Genomic DNA, 26,960 nt, shown 5'->3' on the forward strand with positions numbered 1-26,960 from the left:
CGAGTTTTCAAATACAAAAATTTTAAAAACTTCTTAGAAATCACTGCTGGAGAATTACTTAAAAATCATTATCTTTGCGATTCTCGGAAAATAATTAACCAATCAGGCAGCTTTTTTTCAATATCAATCTGTTCGATATAAGGTTACAAATTGTCCGGAAGATTTTCACGTTTCACCGTACGCACGATGTAAACAAATTCCAGGTTGCCACCACCGGCTCGAGCGAAGGCTGCTCGTCGACATGAATTGGAACCAATTTCAGCACTGAATACGCGTCACAATTTGGATCGTACGGTACGACCGTTTAAAATGTCTCCTGTACGTACGTAGAATGTATACATATACATATATACGAATATATATATACACACAATACAATATATAATACAATATAACACGGGGAGCCATTTCATTCTGTCTCGAAGCGAGGCAAAATACGCTCCGTCGGCTCTCTTTGTGAAAAGAATTCACTTTGCATTTTTACAGTTTCGCCAGGGAAGAAGAAATCGACGCGAGATTACTCTTCGAAGGGATATATCCTTCAATGGCGGTTGCAGCCTTTTTTTCATTCGCTCTATCCGACTTTCCAAGGCTTCGTCGTTCTCCTCTCTTCGTCATTTAAGGCACTCGTCTCTTCAACGATTCAAATTTTAATTCAATTACGAGGACGACGACAGCGACGCGTCTCCGCCGTGTCTCCCTCCACCTTCTTTTTCTCTCCCTGTTACTTTTTCTTCTCCGATTTCTCTCGACCGACCCCTCTTTCCCTTTTTTTCTTTTTCCCCACCACCTGCCCCGCCAAATCTGAATTTAATTATGACCCTTCACGTAACCGCCTTGCTCCTCCGTCCCTCGAACGATGATTCGTGGCCTATCTCGCTCTCGCATCTGCCGCCTTCGGGACGTTAAGACGCGCCTTTCTTCTCTGTTCCCTCCTTCTTCCGCTTTACTTCCTTCGACGACTCTCTTTATCCATGAGCTAGCTAGATGATCGTGGACGAGGGCGAAACGCCAAGGGTGGAACGCCTTAAATTTTAAAGGGCGTTTAACCCACCTATTGCTTGTCGATTTTACCGTCTTTTTAATGCCGTTAAGACTTTGATCGATTGAACGTTCTATAAACGTATTTCGGGATTATAATCGCGTTCTGTAAATCGATTATGAATCTTTATGAACTTTCATATTTTCACGAGTACAGGTGAAGATTTACTAAGGTAGTAACGAAGAAATGGAAGTTAAATGGAGAGAGATCTGTTTCAGACGTTAACAATTCTAATTTGTATATTTTTGTACGCGTTGTATTCCATTTATTCTTACGGGTTGTATACGCTTTGAAATTTTCCAAGATTTTGTAGAAATATAGATTAGAAATCCGTGGATGTTTGGATTGGATTCGTGGAAAAGTTATTGTTAAAGACGAACTCTTATTTCCGAGGAAATTGAATCTGGAACTTCCATGGATGTACCTCATGAAGTATTCAATAGACGTACAATTATTAACAATTATTCGTCAATAACGGAAATGACAATAAACTATGTTTGTAATGCTAACGAGTGCAAATAGGAACAAAAATCTTCGTCTATTCAGAGCTCGACGTAATCGAAATTTAAGTGCACCTAAGTACACCTAACTTTGCGTCAAGATTTTCCATCTTGACCTTCCTATTCGTTTCTCCGTGTAGAATCCTACGATATGCAATACAGATACTATTGGGCAAAAATAAAGCGTTTGAAACTGATGAAAGTCAGTCTTTCAAGAAATGAACTCAAACGGAGGAAACAAAAGAAATTACCTTAACAGAAGACAAAATCTGAGACCATAAAATAATGAAACAACGAATGTATATCAATTCCTTTGCTGTTTCTCTTTATACGCTTTCAACATACACGCTATAAACTCCACATTTGCTCACGATATTAACAAAGGTATACAATTCGTAACAAAGAATTACATTCGGGGCATCGTAGTACGAAGAATATCGCTAAGAACCCGACAGAAACGTAGAGAATAATAAGTAGACAATAATCAGAATGTTCTTTGCGTTAATGCTATTATAGTCGAAGACGGTTCTATTTCCCTGTAATTGACGTTGCAATGTTCGTCCAATTTGAATTGTTTCGATTGTCATGAGCTTGGTTAGCCAGCGATACACACGACCATGGCGCGTATTATCGATTGATCGTTGAATAAATATTCTTATACAGAAATAATGACGGGGTACATTATGAAAAGATGTAATAACGTATTCAGAATTGGTCGTCTACTGGGCTTCAATCTTCATTAATTCTCTTTTTCCATTGGCCGCTCCTCCTTCGTTTCGCTATCTTATTCCCCGTCTCGATTATCCTTTAGAAAACATTCGCATCGACCAGCCTTTCTTCCGATCGATTCATTCTCTACTTCTCTGCCAATCCTCGGCCATACCCTCCTTCATTTCTTTTTTCGCATTTATTCGAGGTTCCGGTATTCTCATTACTTCGCCATTGATTCCGTTCGAGGTGCTGCGGATAGTAACGGCAATTAAACTAATGCCAATTAAACAAACCGACAATCGTTAATTGATGGTTTGTGTCCCCGTCAAATCAATTCAAATCGATTCCTACAAGTTTTGCAATATCGTGCTGGTGATTGGTCGACGTTGAACGTGGATTATGCGTTATGCGGCGCTTACGATTCTCGTTAGCTTCCATCAGTTTCTATATCGTATACCGTACGGATAGCTGATCAAACTTTAGAACAAGAGTCATCCTATAAAGACACTGGTAAATAATAAAGACATTAGATATTTTGATCAATCGATCGTGATTGGATATACGTTTGATCCTATTTGATGTACGATTTTTGCAAGATTACACGCATACAAGGATTAAGTTGTAGAACGAGTTTCAAAATGTTCTGAACGATCTCCGAATTCTCTTTCTCGTCATGTCTCTTATCGATACCCGCGTGATCTCATGTACGTGATGTTGTATTTTGTAATTGGTATGTTTTAGACCGAGAAAGTTGTTTTAATGATAGAAGAAGAAAATGACCTGTATATCCACTCTATTGAGGTTGACTGATAAAAGAACGAGTAGATGAATTTGTAATAGAAAAATATATTGAAATAAGTATAGGTATAAGTATAAGTGTATGTTGATCCAGATCCTCACTCTTACAGTGTAACATTACAATAGAAGGAGCTATGATAGGGAGCACGTTCATATATTTATAGCAAAGGACATTACCAAAGTTACCCTTGTAGCTCTAGCTGAAGGCTACAAGAAACAGCAATAGAAATCTACTCATAGCTCTTTTGTTTCTAGACTTCGTAACCCAAAACATAATTTATATTCAAAAGCACAATAATATGAGCCTCTCCTTATTTCGAACTTTTTGTTTCACTAAATTCTAGCTAAGGACATTACGAAAAAGTTACCCTTGTAGCTCTAGCTGAAGGCTACAAGAAACAGCAATAGAAATCTACTCATAGCTCTTTTGTTTCTAGACTTCGTAACCCAAAACATAATTTATATTCAAAAGCACAATAATATGAGCCTCTCCTTGTTTCAAATTTTTTGTTTCACTAAATTCTAGCTAAGGACATTGCCAAAAAGTTACCCTTGTAGCTCTAGCTGAAGGCTACAAGAAACAGCAATAGAAATCTACTCATAGCTCTTTTGTTTCTAGACTTCGTAACCCAAAACATAATTTATATTCAAAAGCACAATAATATGAGCCTCTCCTTGTTTCAAATTTGTTGTTCCACTAAATTCTATTCTCTTCGTAACAGCGGTCTCCAGGTTACGGATATACAAAAAATAGAGATGTAGAGTTTTTATTGAAGTAATCACTTCAACACATTCCATCTTCTTAAATCTCTTTCTAAGGACTCGTCGTTTCTAGGGATACGGATCGGCCGAATGCGATAGACGACGGCAAAGCACGAAATACCAATGGGGAACGATAACAGGCTCGATCAATCTGACGGGACTATGAAAATCTGCAGAAGTTGAACCCATTCTGGCAGCGGTACTCCGGCATTTGACACAGCGGTGGAGCCGTATTCTAATTAAACGGTACAACAAGCTTGATCATCTGAGGATGGAATCCCAAGATCGGCATCGATTACCCAGCCAATTTGCGACCAGCCACTCTCTCTCACCCTCTCATGGCAGCCACCTTCTCTCAGCTCTCGGTCTTCGGTTCTTCGAATCTGTTTCGAGCAGTTTCTTCCGCGGATATGCCATGAATTTACAAACTACGCGTGAAAGGCCTCGCGGAAGTTAATTCCGAAACTCGACACAGTTTTTGCTTATACGTGTACGTCGATGTATGTATGTATGTATGTATGTAGCTGAAAGACGAGTGTTTACGAAACATTTGGTAAAGGGATGTGTAATATGATTAATAGCCTGATCAATAGCGTGTCAGTTCGTGCGCGTCTATTAATGAAACGAATCGACTTTCTCTCGTCGTTAACTTCATTTCTACGCTTTGCTGTACACGCTGGAATAGGTTTTGCGCTAATACGTTAAAGTAACTCGTCACTTAACGCTTGAAAATCAAATTGTAAAACGCTACTGCTTATTTGTGTGCTAATAAGCGTAACTTATAACCTAGTACCGAGAATCTAAATATTCCAAACTCAATAAAATTCGTAACAGATAAAATAGTATTAGTTTGGGAAAAATGATTATATAGACTTTGTTAATTCATACTTAATATGGACAATTATTTTGCGATAATAATTAATGAAAATTAAATGTCAATCAAAATATATAATACGATGCAAACGTATCGTCGATTCTCATCGAAGAAATTTGCAACTGGTACGGGACAGTCTGAACGAAATACAACGCTTTCGCACGCGACTTCAGTAGATTAGCTCTTACATAGTCAGCCACAACGCTGTGACCATTCGACAAGTCTGCAGGTAACTTCAAATCTTTAATAGCTATAACTTTTGGATAAATTTCAACATTGAAATATGCAAAGAATGACGATAAAACGGTTCACTAGAAAATGTAAAAATTATCGAAAATGATAGATATAAAAATGGGCACTCGGATACTCGATTAGCCACGTCACGATTAAACGAACAATTAAATGAATTTACAAAAAATAAAAAAAGAAGTAGTTATACAATATATAGTTGGCAAACTCCAATTTTCAATATAAGTGCAAACGTGTTAAATTACATCACCGTCAAACTCGTAACGCCGTACGTACATGCGTTAAACTACGTATACCACGATGAAACACGTCGATGTCGGTCTGATGCAATTCACGCGATGGCGAAGTTAAGTGGTCGCCAAGCCTTAAAACGGTCGTCGGTGAAAATTTCAGCCATGTTCCTCCGTCGTTGCCTTAATAGTTCATTTGTCGTCACACAAGCCTCGAACAGCGGCGTGTTACCAGGGGGTAGTGAGGGAAAAGCCAACGAATAAAAGAAGGCAAGGAGGATGGTGGAGAGGAGGGAATGGGTGGCAAGGGAGACAGCAGCTCGGAACCACTGTTTATGTCAATTTCGTACCTACGGCGCATCACAAAGGAAATAAAAGGGAACAATTGCAACGTCGCCAAGTGCAATTTGCGCCTAGATATTATAAAAAGGTAGAGAGGGTTGTGGAGGAGGGAGGGCGGGGAAAAAACGGCGAAAGCGAGAGGACAGACAGAAAAGAGGACTAATGGGGAGGGACAAAATGGTCGGAAGAATGCGGAGGAAAGAGGTAACTAGTACAAAACAAACGACGTACCATTCTACACTGGCTGCATTGATATATTACGCTGTAGAGGTAGGGCTTGCGGAGCGTGTGTGTTCCGTCGCGGCCGCTTTCGCTGCGCTTTTAGAATTCGATTATTGGACTGCCGGTAAATCAAGCATGGAAATAAACTTAAATTACGAGCGTTTTTTTCTGCGCTCGGAGAAACACAGATTTTTTTCCTAAAGCGCGGGAAAGGGCTGCCAGTACGCGTATTAAAGAGATAAATTCAGCGTAACGAACGTATTACGTTCGAGAACTTTTTGTTCGATGGTAAACTCGAAAGAATTGTTTAAAAAATGATCGTTTAAAGGATTATGCGTTTATGGTAATGTTTTTGATACGTGATTTTCTCGCGCGATACGTAACGAATCGATAATTACGTTTCATTAATATTAGTCCGCATTACGTGAATACGATATCTGCTGTAAAATTTCTGAACGATAATATCGTTCGTAATCGTGTTGGAGTCGGATCGGCAACCACTTTAAGAACGAATTAAATTGATTAAGTAGGACAATCTGTTTTGAAAGCGTGCGGCAACTTGTAATAGAAGTTTCTTCCGAGAAAAAATGCTCGTTATTTACCTAACTAGGTCAACGCTATGAAGTGCGACTACCTACAGTTTTATTGCGAAAAGATAATTCGAAGATGCGGAAATACTTCCCTCCAAGCTATTCCAAGAAATAACGGCAATAATAAAACTCATCAATTTTTCAAGAAATTGTCTCGTTAAAATTCTGCTGTAATTAGAGAACCGGTATTCTCCGACAATTACATGCGACGAAATTCTTTGCCCAATCTTTAATTTTAATATCGTATGAAGCTCGTAATAGATCGGGTGTATCATCAAGCAATCGATGCAGCACTTCATTTTCCGACTACTTTTACGTATTGCTAGTTTCTATGAGATTCTTGGTCGTGAATTACCTACCGATCTTTTCGCGCATGGTCGAATGTGATTTTATACTTTATCCTTACTTGATACCCGCGCGTATTTTTATAAACGAAATTGATAAACCCAACTTCAGTTTTTATAAATTTCCAGGCTTATTATCCGGATATATGTATCAATTTTTGAAGTACCAAACTAATTAACCATAAGGTTGCTTGTCATAAACAATGGTACAGATAATTGTAAACAGATTTTAAAAGGTACATTTTTATGAGTAGATATATGGATCATCTTCGTTCTTCTTACTTGATCAATACGATTGTTAAGCGCTTCGATTAAAAATCGCAAAACTTCGAAGAATGCTTTCCATATACAAATTACAATAATCTGTGTAAAGGGTGTGAACCTATAGAAATAGATTTTACGCAAAGTAACATGTCATATACAAATTTCAGTAATATAGCGAACGTGTTATACAGATAATTGTCTCTACTTACGTTACACTATATTCCGCGTAATCGTGGATCGAAAGTGAAGCGATTATTAAAATTCTAGCAGCATTTATAATTACCAATGTTCGTTAATAAAATAGAAAATAGATCATCTTTCGTCTATCTTTTACATCGACTTGCGTAATAGAAACCGATAAAGAAATATTAATACAATCATCGTTTAAGTAATATCGATCGGAATAAAATGAACGTAATAGAGATTTAAAAAAAATAGCGGTATCTCCAAATCCCATTTTGTATGAACTTAGCGAGCCCAACATTCTATGTTCTATATACCGGGGTCACACATACGTACACACGTACGAACGTGCGCGCGCGCCACAGAAGTACCCGAAGCCGCGTAACCAGAGCCAACGTTTTCAAGGCCCGAAAATGCATCCGATATTTCGGTGTAGGCACTCTGTTAAGGTCAAAACACGCGCGCATCACTGACTGGGAACAACGGAGGAACGTTCGCGTATCCGGTGCCCGAGGCATTCACCTAGAAAGCACGCGTTCCCGCGGTACCCCTTTCCCTGGTCCCTTAATTCGCTTCTCTGCGGAGAACGTGAGCCGGGGACAAATTTGAATTCGTGCAAATCATTCCGGCTGGCTCTTTACGAGTTACCTTACGTGGCTCCTCCCGCCGAAAACGACAGAGAAAAAGTAAAAGCGAGAAAGAGACGGGAATAAAGGGCAATAGGAAGAAATAGACAGAACGAGACAGAGATACGAACGACTAATGTGACAGATAGAGAAAAAGAGCGTCAAGACAACAGCCTTAATAGCCAGTACAATGGGCGGATCTTCGAGTCTTTTACGTCGCACTTGACGAAACAATAGTCGAACGAGTAGAGCGCGGGCGATAGACCGACGCTGCTGGAGGGTGTCGAGGGTGTCGAGGATGCCGAAGAGGGGCTGCTACCACCGGTAGACGACTCGGAATCCGTAGCCCCGGGTCGGGTTTTAACGACGTGCTCGGACACAGTCGTTGCATCCCTCTGCCTCCGATGCACGCGCTCTCTTCCACGGTAACCCTGTCCTTCTCTCTTTCTCTCTTCCTTTCGCCCATTTCACTACCGCGTTTACCCTCTCTCCTCGTTCATTCTACTTGGCCTAGCTCCATCCGTCTCTCGCGCTCCAGCCTTCGCCTCGTTTCGTTTTCGTGCATGCTGCAACCCCGGGACGCACCAAGCTCTGCCTTCGTTCTCTGCACGTACGCATACACACATGCTGACACGCTCTCCTATTTCTCTCCTTCTTCCCTTCCTTCTCTCTTCCTCTCTGTTTCTTTGTCTTCGTTCCTGTTGCTCCTTTGCCCCTGTCGAGTGCTTCCACTCTCTTCCTTCATTCTCACTCTCCGCTCTCAGGCTATTCGCGTCTCTTTCCGTCCTGCACGCTGTGCTACCTCCGTTCCATCTTCGGTTTTCTCTCTCTGTTCTTTCTCATCGCCAATCTCACTCGCCAACCTCAAACCCCTCGTTCCTCTCTCGCGCCACTTTCTCCCCCGTCTCCTGCTCCTTTCGTCCCTGTCTAACCGCGACAACAGTTACCTCGGCTCCGTATGTCTCCGTCGTTCCTTTCATACGGCTCAAGCTTGCCTGCAAGCTCCCTCGTCGCTTAACGTCAAAACTTTCGTGTCCCTCGTCGCCGCCCCGTTCTCTCAGCCAATGAACACATCCTTCCGCCTGTACACTGGGTGTCCAGCCTTATTACCAGCGATTCCATCCTTCGCGAAAACAACCTGTCCTGCTCCTCTTTCCCTCTTTGTTCCATGGCGATCATTTCGAAGACGCACACGGAGAGATGGTCAGGGTTAAGTTCCGAGACTGGCAACGCTTTGAAGGTGTAACAAAGCGAGGAAAATTCAGATGGAGTTCCTTTATTCTTAAGACTGTTTAAAATCTTACATTGTTTCTGATATCGGGCACAACTTTTGAACTTTATAGGTTTGAACTTTCTATAGGAAATAAATTATTAATAATTGTATACCTATGATAATATTTAATGTACGAGAATTATAATTATAAACTGTTTAGTATTGTTTATTGTATTTAATATTCAGTGGACTTTCGATAGTTTGCACGTCTAATGATTCGTTTCTTGAAAAAGCAGTATCGTCAGAATAGTCGAAATGACTTATTCGCAACGAAATTTTTCGAAAATTTCTAGATTTACGACAGCGCATTTTTTTTTTTTTTTAATATAAATTTTATACTTTTTAGTCGTCACTGGCTTTGATATTAATGAATCGATCTATTATAATGTATCAAATACACATTATACCGTGTCTGTATTGGAAAAGGTTCAAGCTCAAGTAATTTGTCTTTATTAAGCTTAACTCTATTTTCAAAGGAGTTTCTGATTTATGACGCGGCTAATAAGTTGAGAAGGTTACTCGATTCCGAGGGATCACGGGCTGAATGTTTTCTCCTTCCTCTAATGGATAACTTGGAATTTCTAAAACAGGCATCTCGGAGATTTTTTTCCGAAATTGATGAAACAAGTCTAATAGATCGCAATCAGAAAATTGGAGACCTTGCCACGCTATTTTATCTCGAGTAGTTTTTTATATATCACACGTTTTTCTGGAGACCATATTTTCCAATTTTCTAGCTCGAAGAATTCAAATACCATTACAATAAAGATTGTTTGCTGATTACAACGAACGCTTTTTGCTTTAAGTCAATTTGCAGACTGACATTTTTTCGCACCACGATAAAATACACTAAAAACAAAAAAAAAGAAAAAAAAAGAAAAAAAAAATGGCAATGCTTTTAGCGTTGGTTGTGTTTCTCTTCCCGACTATAACGCGTACGGCTGAATAAAATATTTTCCTCCGTTTTACAATAATTTGGAAAGACGCAAAAATCGCAATTATCTTCGACGACTTTTCTGCAAAACATTTACGAGAAACGCATAATTTTCAGCGCGCTAAACCGAACAGCCCCTTAACCCGATTACTGGATTGTTCCTGAGTTAGAAAATTCTTCAAATACCGCATTATACTCTTGATAAAGGCGAATTAATTAGGCCGAATTTAATGTTCACCAATGCAAACAAAATACCTTGTACCTTTCGTATAATCTATCCGCGCATTAAAAAACGAAGCGGTGCTCGTCTAATTAAATTACAAAGTCTAAAATATATTGTAGCAAAATAGAATGTAAATTGATTCGCCAAGTCGGCTCGTCGTTCTCAGTCAAGGATCAAGGATCGTTCGAGCCTAGTAAACCAGAAAATTTCGTTCGCTGAAATTTACATCGCGAGCTGGATCGTTGCCTCTGGTATAGAAATTTCGCTACTGCGTATGCATAAACAACGAAGCCCTAGAACTTTGTAAAAACTGTATGAATATGATATAGCCGGCATCCTCTGTTCCGAGGAAGAAACTGCAGCCATCCAGTTTCTTACAACTTCCAGGGGCTCGTTTCGGAAAGCACCGAGAAAACCGGAGAAAGAGAGAGACTAAAGAAAGAGAAAGAGAGAGAAATTGAGGCAGGGAAGAGGAGAGAACGAAAACCAAACCGGGTGCGAGTATATTTTAATAAAGTAGTTAAAACTCGGACGCTGGAATCTCTGGCAAATAACTGCGTAAAAATTGAAGAATCGAATACGTATTTTTCCGACTTGTATTTTCTTACTTATTTCTTCCATTATTTTCTCTTTTTACGACATTTCTCCCCTTTTGTTTCTTGCTTTTTAAGCACAGAGACAACGCGCGCTGCGAGAAGAAAGCTCGATATGGAAAACGACGAGACTTGTTTGAGTAAGGATAAAAAATGTAGAAGAACCAGGAAGACAAGAGAAAAAAAGAGAGAGAGAGAGGAGAGGAGAAGAAGATGGACGAACATAAGGAGGAACTCTAAAAGAATAAATTATACATTCCGAGATAGCTCGGTGCAGCTTGGACGAGAGACTGAGTGCACGTAAGTTGCAAAGTTCCTCAAAGATGCAACGACTGCAAAATGTTCACCCTTTTTTTTTCATACGCGCTGATACTCGTGCGACGCTCTCCATCTTCGCCAACCACCCTTTACGACGCGTCGGCAGCTCGTTCGAGAAATCTCGACATGACAACCGGTAACGAGAAAGACGCCAGGACGCAATATACGCGTCATAAAGCGCGATAAATTTTCAGCAAACTGTTACAAAGGAATCGTCGGGGAACGGGTAACGAGCGTGCTCGTCGAACGCTCAAAGAAACAACCAGCGAATTTCGCGATGGGGCGTTAAGCTGTGATACAAACGCGTGTCTTCAGATTCGCTCGAATTGCCTTTGCTGCTCTTACATTAGATTAGCCGGGGGACAAATAAATAGAATGTACTGGAAGACAAATATCAAGCTCGTAGGAAAAGTAGTATCGGTGTATTTTTTTCCTTTTTCAAGTCAGACGAGCTACGTAAAATCCGTATTTCTCTGGAGGATCTTGCTATGAATTTTTGCACGCCTTCACGATTGCGTACGTGGGTTTTAAAGTTTGAGAATGTACAGACCATTCTTCTACCAAAATTTAACTTTATCCCCAGTCTTCTAAAATTAGTTAGGTAAGTACATATAGTCGTATAATCATTAAGTTTTCTAAAGCACGTAACATATAGCTGTAGAAAAGTTTGTTGCATCAGGTGATCGAATATTTCCGCAAGTCGCTGCACGTCTGAGATTTCATATATACGCGCTACTGAAATATACACAAGTATAGCAATAGATTGTGATCATTCGACGGTTTTGTAACGATGACGATTACGATTTGTTCCTTACTGTGTGTAGAGGTTGACTCTAATACGTTTTCTTTAGTGTCACTTTATAATGTTTTGTAAAACCTATGGAACCTATGGATTTCGTGATGTAATACTGCTGGAACGTATAAAAATACTTTTTTAGGTATTCGTTACATTTAAATTGTGAAACGTTGCACGAGATCGTATTAAAATTCTTTTGGAAATATTGTAAAAACGTTTCGCTAATGGAAATTAAACATTTATACATATTTCTCTTCTTCTTTTTCTAAGATATTCTTCTTCTTAAAATATCGAATATTTCGATTTAATTGAGATACTTTGCGGTAATTACTAAATTCCAGAGTCGAATGCTTAAAAAGTAGTAACAGAATGCAAGTAATATCGTGCGGACACACCCTTTGCTTCACTTATGAAATTTTTCTCGAAAAGTCTGCAACTTTTGCACAGTAATACAATTTCCACTATTTTATTCTGACGTTCACGTAGAAACTGGCAGACGCGTATAATAAAATAAAGAACCTGAAACTCGGATACGAGCAAATTCCCGTACATTTCGAAAACACGAACGACTAAATTGCAATGCCAAATTGACAAAAATATTCCGTTTCGCCATTCGGGGGAATTCTATGAACGTCAGACACGTAAAACGAATAGACAAAAAAAAAAAAAAAAGTAAAGAAAAAAGAAAGTAAAGAATCAAGCGATTTATAATTCTACGAAGCTGTTACCACGAAACGAGGAAACATTTTGAGTCGTCACCGCATCGTGGCTTCAAACACGGCGTGTATCGCATCGTACGATCGTTATGCAATATCCGGCTTTTGCTTTATTCTTCCTGGCTCTACACGGCATCTACATATTTCAACACAATAAACGATCATTGGTGCTCGCAAATCGCGTGTGCGGTTCGGAAGGGATTATATGCGGCAAGGATGCTGAAACTTTAATCTCTATCGTATGCGAAATCATGAATTATTCGCTGGCCCGTTTAAATTATACGCGAGACTCTTAATAGTTTAAACGCGCTGATGACTCATCAATACTCCATAGCAAACAGTATCATAAACATTGCGTTTCAACTTTGTTTGATACGTTTAACGAGGAATTAGGCAGAATCGAAGTTGGATAATATTCAAAATGGAACCTGCAAAGATTCGTGTATGTATCTGTGTATTTAGACGTGTAAGTTCATATAATACGACTTTCACGTTATTGGAATTCACGGACTAAACATCCCGGGTCATTGGAATCTATGCACTGGAACTCCAAGATCGTTGGAACCCATATACCAGTAGTACGGCGATGTCGCTGAAACTCATACACCAGGTCTCTGAAATCGCTGAAACCAGGATGGCAAGACACCAAGATTAATGAAACGCGTATTCTGCTACATCAATGTCGTTGAAATCCAAATATCTAAACTAGGAGATTGTTGGAACTCACACACAGTTCCTCTATGATCAATGGAACTCATATATTAGGTCTCCTGGCTCGTTTGAACCCATAAACTAGGCGTCCAGTAACGTTAGAACTCGCGCACTACGCCTCTGAGTTTGTTAGAATCTACGTCCTAGGTTTCTAAGGTCATTGTAATCGATACACAGGACCTCTAAAGTCGTTGGAACCCACATACTAGACCTTTGGGATTGTCGAAATCCATACGTTTGGACCTCGAGGCCGTTGAAGCTGATACGCTAAGAACTTGCTGAAACCTAGCCAGTAGACTAGGTGTGTATATAGTTTCATGGCCATAGTGTATTGGTTTCAAAGCCTCTGGGTTTTAGCGTGTAGGCTCCAAGGGCGTCACGATCCTAGATGGATTCGAACGACGTCGTGACAGTGCTGGGTCTCAAAGTCCTAGCGTATGGGTTTCCACGACTTATGAAGTCCGATATATTGGTTTCGATGATCTCGGAGATCCGAAATACAGATTCCTAGGACCTCAAAGGCCTAATACGTGAGTTCCAATGACCTGAGAAGTCCAGGCTATGCCTTCTATGATTCTTAGCGTCTCTGATTCTTATTAGTTCAGGCGATTTTTGGTTCACAACGTCTTTCGATCGGGGATACCTATACGTAATGTAAAAATATCAACTGATGAACACAATGACAGGGATAATAGCATATTAAACGAATAGATATTGGGATCTCGGTGTATCGGTTTCGACAACTTGAGGCTACTAGCGTATGCGTTCTAAATATTTCGGTATATCCAAACTATGATCCAGGTAATGTTTTACGCGTTTGTCGTCAAACGATGTATATTTTTCTTTTTTTTTTCTCCCTAAGATATTGAAATGAGTTTCGTAATTTGCCAAAATTTAACACATACGTAACCAGTCTAACTGAACGCACGATACAACGTATTGGGTTGGCAACTAAGTGATCGTGGATTTTGTCAATACCACCTAATGACAAAATCCGCAATCACTTAGTTGCCAGCCTAATATTAGGCATATGTGACGTTGATCTAGTGCCAAGACATTTAGCGTCGACTGTGATCAAAGAATAAAAACGAAAATGACGACAGACTCTTACGAAGAATTGAAAGGAGCAAACCTATTCGTCTTCGATAGACTCGCTGCCACCGTTGAAAAAAAAGCTTGCACGTAGTTTTCCATTAGAAACCTGCTCCGAACGCAATTTTTGTTACGCGTTAAAATTCAATAGCGAATTTGGTCGTGTATAACAGAGGAACGAAGACGCAGCCAGTAAAGTAAAATTAAAAACTCTACATAAATTAATAACGCTGCATGTCCCAAATATTTTAATAGAAAAAAGCCTGTGTTTTCTTTTAATTAACGTAAAACCGAATAAATTAAAAGCGAAATGACATCGAATATATTACAAACTTTCGTGCGCCGTCGTTTAAATTAATAGCGTGTCGCGGAAAGCGAGCGCGACAATTTCCAAGCGAAAACAGGGGCGCGCGCGCGCGCGTCGTACACAAAATACAAAATACGGGCCGGCCGAGTCTTCGAAAGTTCCACCGTGCGTGGAACAATCACCAAGCATAATACTCGCGGCCTTTCATTCCAAGCACCCATGCACACGCCATCCCTGTCGATCGTAGCAAAAGCTACGAGAAAACATCCGCGACAAAGCTGAATAAAAATTACGCTAGAGTTACTCTTTACGACGCTCTAAAAGAACTATAACAGCAAGTATATACAACAGAAACTCGACGAAAACAGCGGTCGGATCAACATCCTACTTTACGTAGCGTTCTACTTCGTGAAAAACACACGAGAGAAAAGAAGAAGATACTTGCCGAACCAGAAATCGCAAACTAACCCATCCTCATCATCTACCTATCTGTTCGCGTTTCACGTCGAACGTCTGCAGCGTACCTCAAGACGCAACCGTATATTCTGGAAAGAAGTTTCTTTCTCGATAGTAAGACAATATCGAGGAACGATAGAAAAGAAAGACAAAAAAGGAGAAGAATGAAAGAAGGGAGAGAGAGACAGAGAGAAAAACGGACAAAAGCGTAACGCATCGCAAGCATCTACGAATGCTGGATGCGTGCAACGGCCGCGCACCGTACGTCCTCCCTTTCATTCTTTGTGGCACCTGCAGCTACCCTTTCCAACCCCCACGACACGGCCGAGCGGAGTAAAAGCGAGACAGTGGAAAGCTGAAGTTGGCGCGAGAAGGATCGCTATAGTTCGCGAGGGAGAGGGTTGAACGCATGCGCGCGAGGACTCGCGGGGGTTCTCCGGTACGATCAGTCGTGGCCGGCGGTGCCGGAGGCCAAAGACTTTCGCGAGGGTGGACGCGCCGCGTTTTCTGCCGGACCTCTTTCGCTCTATCTACACCTATCTGTCCCCTCCTCTCCTCTCCTCGGCGCCGATTTACGCCGCGACTGGTCTGGCCGCGCACGTATGACCCTGCACCGCCACCGCGTGCACTTTCGCGGTCGGCTGCACCACCATCAACGTCGATCACGACGCCGATCGCCGTGTGACAGAGAAGTCCCTAACCATCCGTGACTTACCATCGTCGCTGATCCTCGCAGCCTCGCCGTCGCGTGTTACTTCGCGCGTACGTCGCGGCCACGGACAGAGGATCGGAGAAACGAACGCGACCTCTGACCGACTACCGGTCGATCGACGCGACCGCGACCACGACCACGTTCCACTACGACCGAGCGCCGACACCGGTGTGACGTTCGAGGACCACCGGCTAAGTGCTCCTCGTTTAAGTTGCCTTCGACAAGGTTGACCAAGAGGTCCAAGGACGGCTCAGGATCCGAACGATGCTGGCCAGCTGCCTAATTTTTGTTGGTAAGTGTTCTGCGATAACGAGTCTGCTTCCGCGTGTGTCACGCTGTCCGTTAACTTTACGAGTTGATCTTGTCGGTCGTTGAGTGAAGTTTCATAGGTCTCGCATGGATCCGATTTGTGAAAAGAGCGCGATCGAGCCGTGTTCGACAGTCACAGACATACTCGTGCACGTTACGCATTCGGATACATCGTTTCGTTACGTGTCAGACGATGATCGATAGAAGTCTGCCAGGTGCTTTCAGAAATTTTCACAAAACGCCGTTTCCATTTTTCCCCAAAATTTTTTTTCTACCTTCCTTTTTCAACGTGGATGTGCTGATACGAGGGATGAAAGGGCGAACTGATTTCACGGGTATCTCTGACGGAATTCGCCGGCGCGTAAAATTACCGCGGAAAAAAGAGGCGCGGAAGCATCGACGATAGTTCCGGGATTTTCACAGTGCTATTTCGGGAAAAACCCGCTACTTCCACCGTCCAGGAAACAATCGTACGTTCGTCGTGTACGGACGCGAGTGCGTCTACCCTCTTTCGAAAAGTTTCGCTCGGCAACGCGTATTGGAAACGAGATAACGACCGAGCACGTGACAGCCGTGTAAATCTAATTTGTGAAATAGAGGCGGCGAATCTGCGCATCCTATCGAGCCGTCGAATCAAAGGACCACGTTCTATGCGGCGTAACTTGTATGCATGAATGCATCTCGGACATCAGTGAGTGAGTCATGTGTGAAAACGTTTCGTACGGTATGTCTGTTAGGGACGTGTTCCTTTATTTCAACTATCACGCACGTGAATTCTAAAAAATCCGTCTTCGACGAATGATTTTTCGTTTTTTACGATTTTCTGTGTGCGCATACTTTTCTAATAAAAAGAGTCTTCTCGTTTAAAAGCTCCGAGTTTGATCCAATTGATAAGTATGTGTGCGGATTCTCGAATACAATTGGCGGATTTAAAAACGTGAAAATACATACAATGAATACGAGAAATATCTTTGGTTAGATTCTGCATTTCCTATTACAGTAGGAAATTTCCCACAGGTGATGGAAAATTTAACGCATACTCGAAGAAACTTCTGAACTGTTTCAACATTGAGCGTTGGATGAACTAAATCTAAAGTTGAATGTTTCTTCGTAACGTATTCTCTAGACAACGTCTAGATCATCTTCTATATGTTACCTAACCATATGAAAAATACTGAAACGCGTTTTTGTATTTCGAGTATCTCGATGGTTCGTAGTAGGAAAATCTCGTTGAACACATATACGTTTGTAATTCATATTGGCGACATTCACCGATATAATATGACACGTATACGTGCCTACAGTACTTGAAAGATAAATTGTTTGTATAATTAAAAACACTTGGCGTGGAGATAATTCGAATTGAATCAAAGTGACGAAAGAAATACCGTTTGCTCTAACCGCAATTCTAACAAGTGCCTACTTTACGGAGTGCTATCGCGCTACATATCTAAATTTATTTATCGTTCGAATCATCCTAGCACGTAACCTTCTAAAAAAATACTTCCTCGATTTTCGACATTTTTCTCATTCGAAGTTTGCTTAAGCTGAAATAGAGATTTCTAACAAAAACGTGACCCATTATAAAATTATCATATCCAAACTAGTGGAATCACGATATTATTCCTCGAGTACCCTACGAATCTACAGAGCAAGTTCGGATCAGCACGGCTACCAAATTTAACTTTCTCTTCTAGCTTTCCACGAAATATTTTCTTGTCTCGTTTCTAAACGTAAAATATTCTACCTTTATCTCACAACCGAATGTCTCTATTTTTCGCTTTACGAATAAAATATTTCATTTTATTTTTACATTAGAACTTTCATACCGCTATGAACTTTTAGTTCCCTGTTTACCCTTTGGCTCGCGTTGAATAATCTCCGTAATTGTAAAACATATCAAATAGCAAAATGCACCGCTGGTCGAATACGAATATCATCAACTATAGAAATGAACGACTTTCACTCGCTCGTTAAATTTTGTTGGACGGCGGTCGCGTTCGTTCGAGAGAAAACCGATGTTCGAGTACATATATTATGACCGCGTTAAAGGAACAATAATCGTACGGCGGACTCGAACGAGGCTCTATTTAAATTCGAATCGAAAAATCACGGGCATAATCGTGGCCCGGTTAACGAACTGCGTCTTCCCGGCTTTTTCTTTTAGATAGAAAAATTCTCGATCAACCGGTGCCGCGTTCGTTCGTTCGTGGAATATATCTCGTGGAAATTTCCCCGTGAAAAAGTCTCGTTAGAGAGAATCTCTCGTCGCCAGCAAAAAGGAAAAACTGTAATTTCATTCCGAAGAACGTGCGCCACGCTACCAAGTCCATGTTTTCATTTCAAAATTTGCCAGTGAAAAACGCGAAAGAGGATCTAACACATATTTTTCGGATGCGAGTGATATACTTCTCTGGAGAAATTATACTATTTGAAAGGAAGAACGTTGCCTTCTATTTAGCACGGAAATCTTCCATTCTTTTTCTTTTTAACAATAGGAAGTACGCGTAAACGATGTTTTATTAGAAACCTTCAAAATTTAATCACGATTAACTCGATCGTAATGAAAAAATTCACTAACCTACTTTCAATCGCTAAACAGTCGAGTGGTTAATAATTATTACTAACGAAATCAAATATTAATAATTGTCAGTAATTAAATGAATGCTTCAGATAACGTTAATTATTTCCATTGCTTCGAACGATTATCGACAAACGAATTCCCTAACCGGTCAAAATTTTGTACCAACATTTTTCCAAATTCTTAGCTTCCGCGTTTAATAATTTTTCCCTCGGCAATACTCGTGTGTGCGTATGCTCGAACCGAGAAACAACGATTATATTACAAAACGACGAAAAACGGAGAATATCAAAATTGAATAGCCACCATTGTGGAAAATGCTGCGTAGGTGAAAATCTATTCTACCGTAACTTTCATTCTGTCTCTCGACGATATCCATTATTACGCTGGGTAACAAGTGAATCAGGAAAAGCAAAAAGAAAAAGAAAAAAAGGGAGAGAAGAAGAAAGAAAAATGAGAAAAAAAAAACGCGGGAATCGAAGGGAAACAAACAATTGGCGCGACTGATACGGACGATTGGCTTTCGCGACGACGTCCACAAAGAGCTACATCGTCTTATTTGCGTTCGTAAGAACAATACGTTTGTCCGGACGAGGATGAGACGACATCGCTCAGACAATGAAGAATGTCGATAATGATCACGACGCATCTTAAGACCTCTCTCGTTAACGTTCTACTGGCTCTTTCGTTTCTTGCAGGAAGCTCTCTGTACTTTTCCTGAAGGAGCTCGCCACCCGGTCAACTCTCTACCATCGTCCCATCCCTCGCTACCACCCTACCAGTCGCTGTCCTCTCCTTATCCGTTTCGCACTAATTGCGGACAATTCCAGACTTTAAATCTCTCGAATCTCGAAAGCCTTTAATCTCGACGGCCGAGCCTTAACGACGTCGCCGTGTTTCGTAGAGCGACAGTTTGAAATTTAAGCGCTCGAGGAGGCGGAACAGACACCCTTAATAAGGTTCCTCCGTCGTCTCGTCCTTCCTCTGCCTACTAGCCTTCTCTCTCTTTCACTCTCCAAGATATATATGTCTTTCTCTGTCTAGCTGTCCATCTCCGTCTCACTTTCTCATACGCTCTGCAGCTATTCGGTTCATCGTCTCCTCTTTCTTCGTCGTTCACCTGACCTCACCTACACTGTGCGCCCGATAGCACACAGGCGAGAACGTTAATGGAATATTTTAATGGCTAAGCAAACCTTTAATCAACCTTTGTTCACCGGTAGTGCATTGTGCGAAATTAGGGATAAGTAGATAAGGTGTTGGCGGTGTCTTATGGCGGGCGCGAGGCGATGGTGGAGTATGGATATGATCCTAGTCAGCCTGATGGCTGCTTTACGGATATTCTTGGCATTACGACTTCAACCAATAATACGTACGTAATTGCTGTGTATAAAGCGATAGCGTAATGGTATAACAATGGGACGCAATAGGATCGAATGGTACAGTAACGAGCGAGATAACATTCGTAAGATACATTTGCGTATAACGTTCAAATCACACGATGTAGTAAACAAAATAGAGATATCGTGGAGAAAAATATCAAGATTTTTGTTTGCGCTATGAAGAGCTTCGTCATCTTCGTATGAAAATATGTCACTGCGTTTGAGCGTGGGAAATTTTGGAGTTTGGAGAAATGGAACCTTCGAAAAACGTATTACATCAAACGATTGGTCTTTATGTAACGTTTAATTCGAAAAAGTCACGATAATCGCGGTAGTTCCAAAGAAAATACCTTGTAACTCAATGAATGACTCGCTTCGAATATTATACGATATCATTACCGCGATATACGATTAATAAACACAAAAATAGCATAATTATGAAGGAAAGAGATATTTGCGTTTGTACGCGAAAACTAGGGATCTAATTTCAGTAAATTTGATCTTTTCTGCGGTTATATGATCATTAACGTTCGTACAAATAGGAAAAGAAAAACAACGAGGGCTTCCACTGATAAGAAACCGTATTATTTGTTAGCGTTTTCACATCGAAGTAACTTCCACGTTTCTTAACGATTTCTTTACACGCTTCAAGCAATCATTCGACAAATTTATAAAATCTGTTTTTAAAGATCCTCGTGTAGTTTTGAATGATTTTTCAAAGTTGTTCGGATTTTAAACGATACTTGTTTAACAATTTGCCAGCTTTGTCCACAGCTTTTCACTGGAATTACAATAGCTAACCATTCCGTTATTCGCAACAGTTTCAAGTCACTCTACTCGTTTCAAACTTTTGACGCAACTTTTATCAGATCGAGAGAATCTAGTAAATCTACGTCAAAGTTGAAAATCTATATCTTCTTTCTATCCATAGCGTAAAATAAAGTTCGCAGCAAGCGTCTGTAGCATGTTCGAGCTAATCTCGAGTTCCACTAGATGGATTTCCATGCGATTTTCACCATTTTAAGCAGCATATTTCGAGTAGGATTTAAGCGCGTGAAACATTAACCCATGACAGAAGAAACCACGAGACAGCAGGAAATATAAAGAGACAGTTTCGCGGATATTCGCAACGCAACAGCGACCTTCTTCGCTGCGATCGTATTTTCTTTAGAATCGCTAGCATAATATAGCGAGGCAATATGATTTCCCCTTCGAACAATGTCTCTCTTTTTCCGGAATGCGGCATGTCAAAAGCAACTTCACGATTTCGCTGTGTAACAATCGATGTTGTTTCACGGACTACGGTACGTTTACCGATCCAATAGAAATTCACAAAATCGTCAGCCATGTTATTAAAAAATAAAAAAAATATAAAATCGATAGCAAAGACTAGCTGTATCAGCTAGTATTTCTAATAAATAATCCTTCGTATATCAATGTATTTAGAACTATCAAAGTGGTAGTTTCATTCGTTTTACACGCGTTTCATCTTCTTATGATACGTCAAGAGACCGTCGACATTCGGATGAGAATTTTTAACGTAAATATAAAATTTTCTAATTAATTCCGTTGAATTATAGTAACGGAGAAAGTCGATGATATCGAAGAATCTTGATTTTTTAGAAATAATAATACTTAGCTCCGATACTAGGATTACCAGACTGATTTAAACGATCGATTCGTAACTTTTCATAGAAATCTTGCAAGTTTACAACGATATTTTTATTTTTAGGAAAAAGCGATTTTTTATCGTGGTACGTGGATATACTTCTTCCCTTACATTATATGTTCTTCCGTTTATCTCTCATTTTGATCTCTTCGATATTTTTATACATCGCTTAGTCTTAGCGTTGCCGTGTATTATCCGTAACTCGTATCTTCTTCTAAATTTCCGCGTCGTTGAGTAAGATACGTCTGCGTTACTTGAATTAAACGATAGGTCAAATGCGATCTTTATCACGATTACGCGCATGTATCGTAGAGAGGTAGGACGAGTACTTAAAACACGTAAGCATCGAAATGACCGAAAGTAAGTGGGCGTCACGCGAAAGGCAACGTTTTCTCGGAAATGGCAAAATGGCAGGTCAGAAGCCGAGCTGACGCGCGAATCGATGCGAAACTAAATTCGAAATGTTCATCGACAACGCTCGGTAAAAGTTACTTCTGGAAAGCACGAGAAGTTACCGATTCGGAACAAAACTCTGAAACTGTTCTCCCTATGGCTGTCTATGCCAGCAATAGCAGCCGAGAACGCAAAAATGCTCGTTTCCAAATATGATATAATTATAACGAAATCGCGTAATTAAAGTTTCGAAGCGTGTGCCACCTCTCTTCCTCTATTCCTGTCTCTATTCCATTCTCGTCGGCTCGGTTTATTTTTCCAGCGGAATAACTTCACGGTAAAAAGAACGAACGAATGAACGAATGAACGAACGTACGAACGAACGAACGAGAAGTATCGATCGAACTTTATCGCGAGACGTCAAGCGGGAAGGTTGTTGTCGAAAAACAAAGCGACCGGATCCGGTGAACGCAAATAGCTTAATACTCTGTCTCGAAAATAAAAACGGGGAAACAGCAGGACGCGGCTCTGCGAGTGCTGTCAGTCACTGTGAAAATTATCGCTCAAGTATACCGGCGGTTTGTACACGGATCCCTAGACAGTCTGAAGGGTTGCGCTCTCGCAGAGATGGCGGAGCCAACGACGAGTACGAGACATACGGATAAGGTATATGCTCTGTCACTTTCCTTCTCTCTCTCTCTCTCTCTCTCTCTCTCTCTCTATTTATCTATCCATCTCTATCTCTATCTCTATCTATCTATCTCTCCTCCTCGTACCTCCTCTCTTGCTCTTACTCTCTCATCTATGCTTAATCCTTCTCTTCCTCTCTGGTTACATTCCACGTTCTCCGATTATGTGGATAATACGAGACAACGTGACGGGCCTATACATACAACCAGATAGGCACACCCTAGACCGGTTGAATAACTTATTCGTTATGAATATAGACTCCGGGAAACTGATTCGTACTACCGCGTTTACACTCTAAACTACCACTTACGCTTGCGAGCACCCTCGTCACCGGACGGAAGGGACATCTCACGTTGCAATCGTGTTGCTAACTTTCGTGCTTATCGTACCCACGTTTCGTGGCCGTTCCTGACGTTTTTCGTATTCTTGCTCCGCTGAAATTTTTTTAGCTGCAGACAGTTAACATGGGAAGGTTTTTATCGTTTATCATGCAGAAGGTTGTTGGCCGAGAACAATCAGAGAGGGAAGCTGAGAATTTATTCGCAGTAAGGAAATTTTGTTTAGTCGTGGTAATGGACGAATCTCAGGTATAACTAAATCTCGTCTGGTCAATACGGTGGATGAAATAACAAATCATAGTTTAAATTCGTTGACTTTGTTTATAAGAACGACACTGTATCTGTACCTGTATCTGTTACGTTTCTTTTCTCCTACACTTGAATCTCCTTGCACAACGATTCAGTAGTTGTGAATAACGAGCGACGATTGAGTTCCTTCTTGTAATATTACAATTTTATGCAGATGAAAGTGCGCTTGTAAAATTTCATTCGTTTCGTTATCAAGCTTGTTCCAATTACGCAAGAGAATCTATCGATAATTTGTAATTTGCGAGTTGAAAAATATCATTAAAAGAGGACTCTCGTTTATACGTAATTTGAACGGATGTTTTATAAGCAACGTCAGAATTGTTCTCTGATATTACTTACAGGAAAAGTATCTCCTCTACCGATTCTACGAAATAATTCGAATCTTTTACAAAGGTGTTATACTGTGTCTTTTGGCATACGTTCGTGGCTGTATTCCGTAACTTTGCGCGAGTGTAACAATGAGAAATAAACGCAACGCTTTATTAATTCCGTTTCCTGGCCAACCATCCGACATTTTTGTTTCAATATTAATCGTGCAGGAAACACGTAATGAGAATACAAAGTAGAAGTTGCAAACGTTATTGCGCCCTCGCACGGAAACATAGGTACCATTGTACGATGTTATTTATATTTTCTTCCCTTGTTATCCTAGAAACCATGCAATCATCGTATTCCTTTGTCGAATAGCAAAAATAGAGTGCTAGTAGCGTGCTTTTCAGTTAGACGTTCGTGAATCGAATTACAGTCGGTGCTTCCTTCCAAATTCAATTCAACATATCCCTGCTGTTTAGCGAGAGCATATTCAATTTAATTCGATCTATATTATCGTCTGGAACTCTTTCTCGATTCTCGCTTAATGTTTCAATCCTTTCTAGTTGATCGTGCTATTTTCGATAATACTTCCTCGCCATTTTCTTTTATCGCGTTAAAAAGTTAAACATACACTTAATCTTATAGCATTTTTTCTATTCAGTTTCAATAAGCATGAAACGAAATGAATTGTAAGATACTGTAGAAGAATCTTAAATCACCTACTAAACTGAAATATTCTTTCTTATGAATTATGTAAAAATGCTCGATGGTATCTAAATCTTGTTAAGTTTCAAGTGTCTCGTTGAAGAGTTCAATTGGCAATTTCATCTATCTTTCTGTTTTTTATTTATTCCATTATTAGAAAAAAAGAGGTACTCGTAAGAAACCCAGGAAATACATTTTTCGAATTGTTTTATCGTTGATCGTTAATGGCCAAGTTACAAGGTACATGACCGTACCTTGACAAAATAAGATGAGGTCTATAACTACCGCTAGAACATTTAACCTTGGCTCATTAAATATGTATTAGGAAGCAGCACGTTGCGAATATTCTTTGGAACTTGTTAAGAAGCTTGTCAGTATCAAAAACTTTCTTGATTTCCAAGTATCAGTTTAGTATATACATATGCATATGAATCCCACTTTATTGTACTTGCACTTCTCCTACTACTCTACTGCACTTCACTTGCATTTCTCTTAAAATTTCCTTAGAACTTTCTGTTTCTTCTATCACTTTCTTCGTCGTACGGAATTTTTTACTACTTTCTACTACGCAGTTCTTCTTTTTTTTTTTTTAATTCGTCCCTTCTTTTCGCTTAACCGGATAAAGGAATTTTCAATTGAAATACATAAGTATCTACTTTTCCTATCGAGCACAATATTCATCCAGGTTGAGTATCGTCTTTTTTTCCATCGTTCATTCCAACAGTTGTTTCTTGAATTTCCTTCTCCCCGTTTCCGATATCGTCGCGAACGAGAAACTTTTACGTCCGCCATTGCGAATCATAATATCTTCTTTCGCTGCCCCTTTCCGTCTCTAATTTTATTCCTTCCACGTCATTCGTTTCTTTCAATCTCGCAAAGCACGTTTCAATTTTGCTCGCATCGTTGAAAAAATATAGAACGGATATGTATAACTGTTTGTCTATGGTCTCAGTAAGGTAGAAGAAAAACATCGTCGAGGCAAATGAGATTTTCAAACGCATCGCGACGTACGAAACTCAACCACGACAGATGTTTTTATTCTTATGCCATCGGTCGATGCCTCTTTTTCGTTTTCATTGCTTTCGCTTCGAACGCGACTAAACAATCTCCCGTCTTTTACATGTTCGCAAACATTGCACATTTATAGAAATTATATAGCCTTCTGTCTCTATTATATCTTTTATTCTCTTAATATTTTCGATTCGTATTTTTCGTCAATGTACATATCTCTCTTTATTTATTGAATGTTACATTATACCGAAGATAATGTATACATTGCGTGGAATTTAATTTTACGAAGTATCCAACATACAGTTTTTATTATAATATTTAATAGGCGAAGCAAATTTCTGACTACTTTTTGTTGGCAAATATTTTCTAGTTTAAAGAAGTTCACCTCGGTGAGGAATAATAATATTCGCTTTTTTACGAAGTGTTGTTTGATGATCACGCGTTGCTCAGATTACTGTTTGCTTTTGATTTTATATTTTTACGTGAAAAGTAATATTCGATAATTATAAATATACGTGAAAAGAAATTTCAATATTGGTGCACGTATTTGCTTACATTTATTCTACTAATAAGATACATTTTGTAAAGTAGAAAACAACGTAATTCAAGAGCTACGCACACGCAATTAGTTTCTGACCCGAATTACACGTGTAACAGACATTGACACCAATTAGGTATTAAAGTACTGTTTTAAAGTACTTGTTACGAAGTATGTTAAACATATGGTGCAGAGAATTCTTGGATCTCTATGGATATAAGTTTTGAAACGCTTAATCAGTGAATAACGTGTTTAAATTATTTATTAATAAATGACAAATTAAATATTCTACAAATTCATGTGCGCTTTATTTCGATAAAACTAAGAAGTTAATTAAATAAAATAAATTGCAGTTGGAAAGATACATGTGGCTTTTTCATCTTCGGTCATCGGAATCTATGTCCGGGAATCTATGGCTGTCACCTCTGACCCTGGTTGATCATGGGAAGAAAGGTCCGCGTCTTGGCTATTTTCCTTAACGAACAAAGTTAGCCGCGCCCGGGCATTTACAATTGAAATTACTTCGCTCCTCGTCTCTGGATTATTACTTTAAAGTCTGCCCACGGATATCCGCGCTGTTCTTTTTCCGTGTTCTTGATGGTTCCGGCTGGTTGCCGGGAAATGCTACGCCCTGAGGTCATGTCGCGTCATATCACGTCATCATGAAATTCCTCCCTTTCTTCGCGAATATAACAAATTTGATTTTTCCTTTTCTTCTTGCCGTATTTTCTTTGTATTCTTTTTTTTTTTTTTTTTTTGCCTTTCTGTTACGTAATGTAAAGGCGTCAAGGTTAACCCAAATTCCAACGCTGCCTATTTCTACCTCATATTATCACACGTTTTATTAAGCTTAAG

At 40.0% G+C, this 26,960-nt stretch overlaps 1 protein-coding gene and 1 long non-coding RNA gene across 15 annotated transcripts in view; one reads left to right on the plus strand and one right to left on the minus strand.

Moving 5' to 3' along the window:
• LOC139990801 (uncharacterized) overlaps positions 1–26,960 on the minus strand; it is a 71,311-nt gene that overhangs the window by 17,469 nt on the left and 26,882 nt on the right. The gene's annotated exons all lie outside the window — the stretch shown is intronic.
• The window catches only part of Dscam2 (Down syndrome cell adhesion molecule 2), a 120,482-nt gene continuing 109,093 nt past the window's right edge, over positions 15,572–26,960 (plus strand). For 7 of the 14 annotated variants that reach the window (XM_072009926.1, XM_072009917.1, XM_072009936.1 and 4 more), the window contains exon 1: positions 15,589–16,160. In XM_072009926.1, the coding sequence (XP_071866027.1) occupies positions 16,133–16,160 (28 nt within the window). In that variant the 5' untranslated portion in view covers positions 15,589–16,132. Of the gene's footprint in view, positions 16,161–26,960 lie in introns of all 14 variants that reach the window. The other 7 variants (XM_072009987.1, XM_072009997.1, XM_072009969.1 and 4 more) reach the window with 2 other exon arrangements.

The sequence above is a fragment of the Bombus fervidus genome, chromosome 1, assembly GCF_041682495.2.
Source record: "Bombus fervidus isolate BK054 chromosome 1, iyBomFerv1, whole genome shotgun sequence".
Classification (NCBI taxonomy): domain Eukaryota; kingdom Metazoa; phylum Arthropoda; class Insecta; order Hymenoptera; family Apidae; genus Bombus; species Bombus fervidus.